The sequence below is a fragment of the Suillus fuscotomentosus genome, assembly GCF_016647785.1.
Source record: "Suillus fuscotomentosus strain FC203 chromosome Unknown F5891scaffold_33, whole genome shotgun sequence".
Classification (NCBI taxonomy): domain Eukaryota; kingdom Fungi; phylum Basidiomycota; class Agaricomycetes; order Boletales; family Suillaceae; genus Suillus; species Suillus fuscotomentosus.
Window position 1 is genome coordinate 367,653 of NW_024539545.1, and position 8,871 is coordinate 376,523.

The 8,871-nt window shown below is 47.7% G+C and overlaps 4 protein-coding genes across 4 annotated transcripts; 2 read left to right on the top strand and 2 right to left on the bottom strand.

Moving 5' to 3' along the window:
• Window position 1: 1 nt before the first annotated feature.
• On the bottom strand, window positions 2–1,244 carry F5891DRAFT_409781 (60S ribosomal protein L11). The gene is made up of 4 exons (XM_041371727.1): window positions 1,173–1,244; window positions 1,055–1,118; window positions 559–1,005; window positions 2–494 (listed from the first exon to the last, which is right to left on the bottom strand). Exons 1-4 carry the CDS (start codon window positions 1,173–1,175, stop codon window positions 439–441), a joined length of 570 nt encoding a protein of 189 aa, XP_041224965.1. The 5' UTR covers window positions 1,176–1,244; the 3' UTR covers window positions 2–438.
• A 55-nt stretch (window positions 1,245–1,299) lies between these two features.
• F5891DRAFT_1039265 (DNA helicase) lies at window positions 1,300–5,058 on the top strand. The gene is made up of 15 exons (XM_041361939.1): window positions 1,300–1,503; window positions 1,558–1,957; window positions 2,006–2,093; window positions 2,154–2,174; window positions 2,224–2,587; window positions 2,637–2,698; window positions 2,751–2,908; window positions 2,959–3,069; window positions 3,131–3,224; window positions 3,286–3,493; window positions 3,551–3,666; window positions 3,727–3,915; window positions 3,964–4,083; window positions 4,139–4,232; window positions 4,294–5,058. The coding sequence occupies exons 1-15, from the start codon at window positions 1,479–1,481 to the stop codon at window positions 4,815–4,817; spliced, it is 2,574 nt and encodes an 857-aa protein (XP_041224966.1). The 5' UTR covers window positions 1,300–1,478; the 3' UTR covers window positions 4,818–5,058.
• A 276-nt stretch (window positions 5,059–5,334) lies between these two features.
• F5891DRAFT_1039269 (uncharacterized protein) lies at window positions 5,335–6,829 on the top strand. Its single transcript, XM_041361940.1, has 2 exons — window positions 5,335–5,588; window positions 5,649–6,829. Exons 1-2 carry the CDS (start codon window positions 5,487–5,489, stop codon window positions 6,519–6,521), a joined length of 975 nt encoding a protein of 324 aa, XP_041224967.1. The 5' UTR covers window positions 5,335–5,486; the 3' UTR covers window positions 6,522–6,829.
• A 624-nt stretch (window positions 6,830–7,453) lies between these two features.
• Window positions 7,454–8,843, bottom strand: F5891DRAFT_953948 (uracil-DNA glycosylase-like protein; the record flags this gene model as incomplete). The annotated part of the gene is made up of 8 exons (XM_041375224.1): window positions 7,454–7,576; window positions 7,631–7,657; window positions 7,713–7,965; window positions 8,036–8,088; window positions 8,143–8,195; window positions 8,254–8,349; window positions 8,406–8,527; window positions 8,626–8,843. 8 exons carry the CDS (start codon window positions 8,841–8,843, stop codon window positions 7,454–7,456), a joined length of 945 nt encoding a protein of 314 aa, XP_041224968.1.
• Between the last annotated feature and the right edge of the window lie 28 nt (window positions 8,844–8,871).

The following is an 8,871-nucleotide window of genomic DNA, read 5'->3' on the forward strand; positions in this document are numbered from 1 at the left end:
GAATTCACCAGAGTAATGACTCTTCCACTTACAATGAACCAGCACGGAGCGTCACGGTGTGTTACCTTCTTGGTTCTCCTTCAGAATCCGTGAAGCAGGTGGCGACAAAGTCGTTCTCTAGACGCTTGGGATGATTCCGGTTTCTTGCTAACATTGTTAGTAATTGAACTAATCAAAGTTGGTGTTTCGGATTGCCAACTATATGCCAACGATGACGATTCAAATATTGCTAGAACCGCTGAATGGCTTCAATAAATCTTTCGGATGCGGCCCATTGAATGACTGAATGCGACTTGGCAGATTTAAATGCATGGCATAAGTCATATGTAACTCGATTCAATTCCGATTGTAGAGTTGGAACGGGTTCGGTCATTTTCGTAGCAAGCGTAGTTCACCTCGAGTTGAACCCCCCTCGACAGCATGAAAAGCATATGTAGACTATCCCTGATGCCTGCCGCTCAGGAAATGGAGTGGAATGACGACAATGATCATTTCTAGGTGGCGGCATGAATAAAACTACCATGAAGTGGGGAAGAAAGGGACACACCAAAATAATACCGTCGAACCGCTGCTTGAACCAAGCCATGGTGTCATCCCTCCTCACTCGGTGCTGGAACCCAATACGTGCCCGTCTCTCTTTTCTTCTGGCAACACGGGCACCAGGGCGACCCATCACGACATAGAAGTCCATTCCAAAGATACCGATTCCAGGATCGTATCTCGCACCAAGGTCGATGTGCTCCTGGATACCGAAACCGAAGTTACCGGTCTCCGAGAAGTTCTTCCGACGTAACTCGTACTCTTTCACTTTGAGACCACGCTCAAGAATCTCCTCTGCCTTAGGCCCACGGATAGTGACGTGGACAGCAATCTTCTCGTTACGACGGATACCGAATGTGCGGACGGTGTAGCGAGCTTTCGAGGTAACGGGTGTTTGACCAGTGAGCTGTTCAAGGACTTTGGATGCACGGGTAAGACGATCACCAGACTCGCCAACACAAATGTCTAGATGAATGCCTTAGCACCATATGAGAACACGAGAAGAGAGGCGCACTGATGACGAGCTTGTCAATCTTCAGCTCCTTCATGGGGTTAGTGGGTGCTGTTTTTTGTTCGGCCTGCAGCATGATCTTCGTTAGGCGAGCTTGAAAAATCATGCATAAATCACTCACCATTGCGTCGTAACTTCTAGTTAACTTCCAGCGTTATTTTGTCGCTGTCGAGGGATGCGCGAGGCTAGGTATGTCCACATTTGGATTCTGGAGGCTGAACTCTAATTGATAAACTAGGTAGCTAACTCGGCAGAGTCCGACTACAATGTTCTTATGCATTACATAATATGTTAATGACAAATACCTATTGCTGACTCATCTTTGAACAGGCACTTGCTAACAAATCATTCATTCGGTGCCGTGAAATTCACTGACCCACCTTGTTCAGTGACTACCACTAGACCGTAGTCTGCACCGAGCTAAAACATGGCTTCAAAGCGCGCGCTTGAAGGTATGTTACTCTCCAAGCATTATTTAAGCATGAAGCACTCATATCTCATCACAGCGCCTGGAGAGGCTGGGCCATCGAAACGGAGGCGGGCTGAGGACAGTAATGACTATGTTGATGAAGAATATCATAGTGATCAAGAGGACAACGCCTCTTTCGTTCCTAGGGGTGCAACAATTAATTTCAGTGCGCTGACGAGAAAACTGGCGGAAGCCCGGAGGGCCAAACCCGTCGACGGTGATGAAACCTCGTTGGACGCGCATCGTCGGCAACAAGACGCACTTGTATCCCACATATTCATGGATCAAGATTTTTCTTTTCTTCATCTTAAACCTGACCATGCTTCGCGGCCATTATGGATTAGTCCTGATGATGGACATATCATCCTCGAGGCCTTTTCGCCCATTGCAGAGCAGGCTCAGGACTTTCTTGTAGCTATAAGTGAACCTGTTAGCAGGTACGCAGATTCCTGCTATGTAATTTACACGTCTAGACACGCCATCAGGCCGGCCTTTATCCACGAATACAAACTCACTTCTTATTCACTGTACGCCGCGGTGTCGGTTGGGTTGCAAACAGAAGATATCATTGAAGTTCGTGTGCACTAAGGTCCTCGTGCTGCTGGAGTATGCTAATACATTTAATCCTGCAAGGTGTTGAACCGGCTTTCTAAGGTGTGTCTCCTGGGGCATGTAGTCCGACTGAGTTTCATAAAGACACAAGGTGCCAGTGCCAGAAACGATCACCAACTTCATCCGGGAGCGGACGTTATCTTACGGGAAAGTGAAGCTTGTACTGAAACACAACAAGTACTTCGTTGAGAGCAGCCACCCGGAAACCCTTCAGCTCCTATTGAAGGACAAAGTGATACGAGAGGCACGAGTGGTTTCTCAACAAACGGACAATAGTATCAAGGCTGCCACCTTTACGACTACAAAAGCCCCTGTGAAGGGTAACCTTGTGATCCCTGGAACCAAGGAGGCTGAGAAGAAGAAGGATGAAACTGCGGGTACCAGGGCCGGAGCATCCATATCCGGAGGAGCCGCGGACGCTGACCTCTTCACCTCAATTGTTGGCGTTGACAACGGTGAGCTTGTACGCTCTGCCGCTGGCCTTTCTCATCGCTCTCGCCTTAGATGAAATCGATGAAGACGACGACAATGTTCATGCATTCGAGATTGATGATGCAAAAATCGACGTCAGTGTCTAGAAAAGATAGCTTCTTGTGGATTTCTCACGGATTCTTTCAGGACGTCAAGAAGCGGTGTAATGAGTTGGAATATCCAATGCTTGAGGAGTATGACTTCAGGAATGACACAGTCAATGCGAATCTGGACATTGACCTTAAACCGGCGACCGTCATTCGACCATATCAAGAGACGAGCTTGAGCAAGATGTTCGGAAATGGGTATGTCGCGGTTTTTAGTTGTCTAGGTACCTTCTGACCTGTGGACTTAGCCGCGCACGTTCTGGGATTATTGTTCTTCCGTGCGGGGCGGGAAAAACCCTCGTCGGCATTACAGCTGCCTGCACGATTAAAAAATCGTGTCTAGTACTGTGCACTTCTTCGTATGTCTGATAGCACTGATGCTGTGCCTAGAAACCTTCTCATAAAATCTTTTTCTTCCAGCGTGTCTGTTATGCAATGGAAGCAACAGTTCATGCAGTGGTCCAATGTGACTGATCGCCAAATCGCCGTTTTTACAGCAGATCAGAAAGAGAGAGTGAGTCTTGGCTATGATTTGTGCCTTTCCTTGGAATCTGATGATAAGGACTTACGTGTAGTTCGCTGGAGAGAGTGGTATCGTCGTATCGACATATTCCATGGTGGCAAACACGCACAATAGGTCCCATGAGTCCAAGAAGATGATGGAGTTTTTGACTTCACGTGAATGGGGGTTCATTCTCTTAGATGAAGTGCATGTTGTGCCGGCTGCCATGTTCCGCCGTGTTGTTACAACAATCAAAGCGCACTCAAAGCTTGGCTTGACCGGTGGGTCGCTTGAGATGAAGAATGCAGACCCAGTCGCTAATTTCACTCTGATCACAGCGACTCTTGTGCGTGAGGACGATAAAATCGCGGATCTCAACTACATGATAGGACCTAAATTATATGAAGCGAACTGGATGGACCTTGCAGCCAAGGGACATATAGCCAACGTTCAGGTAAGTTCTGTATTCTTCTACCTTCCGCGGCTTTTGCTGGACCAATCATTCTTTTGCTAGTGTGCCGAAGTTTGGTGTCCTATGACTCCTGAGTTTTACAAGGAGTATCTTCGGGAACAATCTCGGAAGCGTATGTTGCTTTATTGTATGAACCCGAAGAAATTCCAAGCGTGTCAATTTCTCATCAAATTCCACGAGGCGAGAGGAGACAAAGTTATTGTCTTTTCCGATAATGTCTTTGCACTTGAGGTAAGAACGTATGACATTTTTATGGTTACATGTGCTCAAGTGTTCCAGGCGTACGCCAAGAAACTCGGGAAGCCTTATATCCACGGTGGTACCGGGCAGGTTGAGCGGATGCGGGTGTTGCAATGGTTCCAGCATGATTCTAATGTCAACACCATTTTCCTGTCCAAGGTACATCTTACGACATGAAGCAGAAAGAGACTCTTCATTGACTTCTCTTGCGCAGGTCGGCGATACGTCCATAGATCTGCCGGAAGCTACGTGCCTGATTCAAATTAGTTCACACTTCGGGTCAAGGCGACAAGAAGCTCAGCGCTTGGGTATGTTGATATGGCAATGTTTTACTCTAGAATTTCATAGACAGCGACGGTGATTTCACAGGTCGCATCTTACGAGCGAAGCGGCGTAACGACGAAGGCTTTAACGCTTTCTTCTACTCGCTAGTTTCCAAAGATACCCAAGAGATGTTTTACAGCACCAAACGACAGCAATTTCTCATCGACCAGGGTTATGCGTTCAAGGTCATTACGCACCTGGACGGACTTGAGGACCTGGAAGATTTGGTTTACAAGACCAAGGATGAGCAAATCGAGTTGATTTCATCGGTGCTCTTAGCAAACGAAAGTGAAGCTGATCTAGGGACGGATATACGCGGGAATGAGGGCGACTTGGCAGGAACGGTGACATCCAAAGACTTTGGCCCTACAAGGTTTCCGACAGCGCAACGGACGACAGGGTCTCTCACGGCATTGAGTGGTGCTCAACATATGTCGTATGTCGAGCAGAACAAGTCGGTGAACAAGAAACTGGCGCGGGATGCAGCACCACGCCACAAATTATTTTCCCGTCGCGATAAGGACAAAGCTACCGCACGGAAAGAGCAACGAGCGATGGGGCGCACTTGAGTGCTATCATTGGAAGTCGAGGACTGGACCGCGGTTTCCACCGTTGTCACATTGTTGAAGCTTTGGCAATTTGTCATAGTGTACCTTAACGCCACCGTGTCTTTGAATACATAGTTTTTATTCTATGGCTATACAATGACGTATATATATATCTGGACTGACTACGTAGCAGATCTTATAAAGTGTACCGGTCCCCCTGTGACATTGGGAGTTCTCTTCCAAAAGGGTACTTCCAGATACATAATCGAAGGACAGGTACGACTGCGGTGGTAGTTGTACTCAGAATCGAGGAAGAAGAATGTACAGCAGTCGTATCGAGGTAAACACGGCCTCACAAGATTGTAACCTATAGTCAGTGAATTAATCGACGTGGCTCATGGAATCATGACAAGACTCAGATTACTAAATCCGGGTTGCCGAAAACGGCAAGTGACTGAGTTTGTGCGGAGATCGGTTCGGAGCTAAAAAAAGTAGATCTGGCCCAGGCAAGGTCCAGCCTGTGACTTGATCGAATAGGGATCGAATGCGGACGTGATACACAAAGATCTGGCTTGCCCGATGAAGTGGTCCCTTTTTATATGTTCTCCTGCCTTCCCTCTCTTTAGGTCCTTTCCTCCCCGCCTTCATCTCCTACCGCTTTTTTTCATCCTCAATCACTTTTAAATTTAAATGTCCTCAAAGCGTGGTCGCAAGCGCAATGACAACCTCCCTCCTAATAGAGCTAGGGATGTTCAAAGAGCATTTCGTGCAAGGCGAGCTGCTCATCTACAAGTGCGGCATTTTTATCCAACTTCTATTTCCAATCATCATCTAATTTCACTCCTTTTCCAGGCTCTCGAGTTGCGAGTATCGGAGCTCGAGGAAGAGAATAATTGCTTAAGAGCTGCACTCAATCTACCTGCAGCTAACCGCCCATCTCTCGGTAAAGGTCCGACAGGCAAGGATAAATCAAAGTCTCTTGAGACAACGCCTGTTGCTGCCCAATCCAACTCTTCTAAAAGCCGAGAGTCATCGCCCGTCGCAGAATCACCTTCTCCGGGTCGTTCAGAATCCGCTTCTCCCTCCGTTGTCAGCGGTAACTTGCGTAGCCCCCCTGTAATGGACGGTCATTGGGAAGAAAGTTTTATGATGAGTGATCAGCAGTCGCAGGGCTCTCATGTATCATCTTCGTCGTCCGCTTCCTATAGTCTTCGCCCAGTTCCTCCGGCTATGTCCCAGAAAAGCTCCCATCAATTCACTTTTTCAAATCCGATGCCGCCTCCCCGTTCTATGATTTCAAGTAGCGTCCCTGCGCACTCTATTCAGCCAAACTATGCACATACAGCCGATAGGCCTGTTGCCACTGGATATAATGATATGAACTATCTCCTATGCGACGTCCGAGAAAACGCACATTATCCCTACTCATATCAGCCCTCCCAGTTCAATCAAGATCATGCCATGTCCCCACCGGCTCAGAATCCTATTCATCCAACCCAAAATCATCACCCACAGCGCACGCCCCTGCCACATACATCAATAACGTACCCACAACGACGTTCAGTCAATGAACCTTCTGGGTTCAGACCGTTAGGCACCGATTTGCACCTGCCGAGCCCCCCGCCGCATTCGCAGGCGGTGCGCCTGGCATCGCCAGCGCCGTCTGCGCAAGATCCACGATCTCATTATACCTCTCACGGCAAGCATCCTAATGCTCTTCGGTGACCTTTCAGTTGTTATCATTGTCGTCGTCCTGTACTTCTTAATTCCCGTTTTCGTCGTAACTATTCTCATCCTTTGTACTATCAGTCCCTTCCTCGCACGACCTCGAGATTGTCATTGCTCATTGCTAAATGATTTTAACAACGCCTGTATCGCTATCGCTCGCGAACTTTTCTCTAGGCCACCTAGTCAATTTTACAATAGATGTATACACAGCTATCTGGTAAACTATTCTTTCCATGTAATAGCTTTAATTCTGCCTGTCATGCTGGCAATTCCGATGCTCGGACATGATCCAGCACGACCCATTGCGTTTGAGTCGGTTCGAATCGACGATGAGTCACTCATAACTGAACCAAATTTACCAGATTTCCTCTTTAAGCGATTAAGGTGACAGGCACCGTACAGCCACTGGGCGGGTACGACCATATTTGATAGCCAAATATAGTCCTTACATAAAGATCCCGTGCCAAGGTAACCTTTTCTTGTTTTGTGCATTTGCTGGCGACCGCGCCTCCGACGACCCATCATGGGACTATCGCATGAGTCGTACCGGAACAAAGCACCCTCTGTCACCCTTTCCAGCACTCATCTGATGGTGGCGTTCATTTTTTTTGCCGCCAGTTTATCTGATACAAGGTGACGGGGTATCCATGGGCATGGGCATGTGATTAATATTGTGATCGATTGTGGGAACTCGCGAGATTCTTGAAGATCTGTGCAAACAGATTATGCATAAATATTGTACTCAAACCTAAGACGTGTTGCATCCTAGATTCTCCCGCTATATCGTCGGGACTCACCTTATCCAGTACCCCAACAGATCTAGACCCACTAGCAAAAACTACTCAATGTATACAATGTGTCTAGGCAGTATCCTGTAGGTATTTAACAAAGGTTGGTATATTATGCTTTGCATCCGTTGATTAGTTCAATTAATCCAGATTGCACCAGTCGACTTTGCCTTGAGGTCCATACTTCTTCGCGAGCCAGCCATTCGCAGCCTTGAAATGACCATTGCCCAGAAAACCCTTATGAGCACTAAAGGGCGAAGGGTGCTATTTCGGAAGTCAATCAAGAATGCCACCAAACACAAGCATTCGAGGACGCACGGCACTAGTAAGAATCAAGTGTTTTGTCTGGGCGTTCCTAGTCAGCGCTCGAACGCCACCGATGGGGCCTTGATGAACTTACCTTGCTGAGTTTAGCCACACGCTTTGCGGCCCATGACCCCCAAGCCAAGAATACCACTCCACGCCCAATCCCGTTCATGTCGGAATCACCGCCGGACGAAAGATTGGCACCGCCATACTTATCAACTACGTCCACAACTTTGTCAGTAAATTCTTCCCAGCCCTTGCCGGAATGGGACCCTGCTTTGTTTGCCTTCACAGTAAGACAGGTGTTTAACATGAGGACACCATTATCAGCCCACGCTGCGAGGTTACTGGTTATTATTCACAAGTCCATGTTAGTACATACATAATTCGGACTCATCCACCTTATCTGATGCTTACCCATGCTTAGGAGGTTCGAATTCGGGGTATTCGGCCTTTATCTCAGCATAGATCTAGAAATGCAAGAATGAGGCGTGATGATCAATTACCAGTGAGAGATTGCGCACGTTTTTCAAGGAAGGCGGCACAGTGACGCCCTTGGGGACGGAGAAACAGAGGCCTAAAAGTCGCGTGACGCCCATTAACTTGGGATCAAGAGCGGTATAGGAACGGCTCACCATGAGCTTGATTCGGACCGTGGTAGGGGTCCTGGCCAATGATTACGACCTTCACCTTTCCGAGGGGCGTGTTAGACCACGCATAAATATCTTTTGCTGCTCACGGGCTCAGTTACTCGGCTGGCTAGTTCTCTTCGCGAAAGGAAACATACGTGAAGGATACACTTTGAGATTTTTAGCACTCTCGTCAGGGCCATGGACTCCTTCCTCCCACAGGAACTTCTTCAATGAGATAAAATATGGCTTTTTGATCTCTTCCTTTAGAAGTTTCAACCTGAAGAATGGTTCGGCGTCAGCGGGAAAATGATCAACACGGTGTCTTATCAGAACAGAACATAACACGGCGTTGTTATGTGAACAGCCCGTACGCACCAGCTCTTGCCCATGCATTCGGATTCTAGCTTTAGTAAATGTTTCTGATCCTGCGGAATTGATTCGACGTATTGAGACAGAGAGAAAGGTATCGCATTCAAACGCTGAACTCCGGCGACCGTAATTTTAGCAGAGTCAGGGCCTGACGACGAGGCGCCTAGCTTCAGTTTCTTAGCCGCGGGGTTTGCACCTTTGCAATCCTGTGTTCCAGATAGCATATCCATGAGAGTTCTCTGCCTTTTCAAG

What these genes read in the sequence shown, in the direction of transcription:
- F5891DRAFT_409781 (XM_041371727.1), bottom strand. An exon ending in GATTGACAAGCTCGTCATCA is followed by an intron (nt 1,006 to 1,054) that starts GTGCGCCTCTCT and finishes GCATTCATCTAG; the next exon opens with ACATTTGTGTTGGCGAGTCT. An exon ending in GTTCAAGCAGCGGTTCGACG is followed by an intron (nt 495 to 558) that starts GTATTATTTTGG and finishes GCCGCCACCTAG; the next exon opens with AAATGATCATTGTCGTCATT.
- F5891DRAFT_1039269 (XM_041361940.1), top strand. Translation starts at nt 5,487, where the DNA reads ATGTCCTCAAAGCGTGGTCGCAAGCGCAATGACAACCTCCCTCCTAAT. An exon ending in GGCGAGCTGCTCATCTACAA is followed by an intron (nt 5,589 to 5,648) that starts GTGCGGCATTTT and finishes CTCCTTTTCCAG; the next exon opens with GCTCTCGAGTTGCGAGTATC.
- F5891DRAFT_1039265 (XM_041361939.1), top strand. Translation starts at nt 1,479, where the DNA reads ATGGCTTCAAAGCGCGCGCTTGAAG. An exon ending in TGTTGAACCGGCTTTCTAAG is followed by an intron (nt 2,175 to 2,223) that starts GTGTGTCTCCTG and finishes TAAAGACACAAG; the next exon opens with GTGCCAGTGCCAGAAACGAT. An exon ending in ACACCATTTTCCTGTCCAAG is followed by an intron (nt 4,084 to 4,138) that starts GTACATCTTACG and finishes TCTCTTGCGCAG; the next exon opens with GTCGGCGATACGTCCATAGA.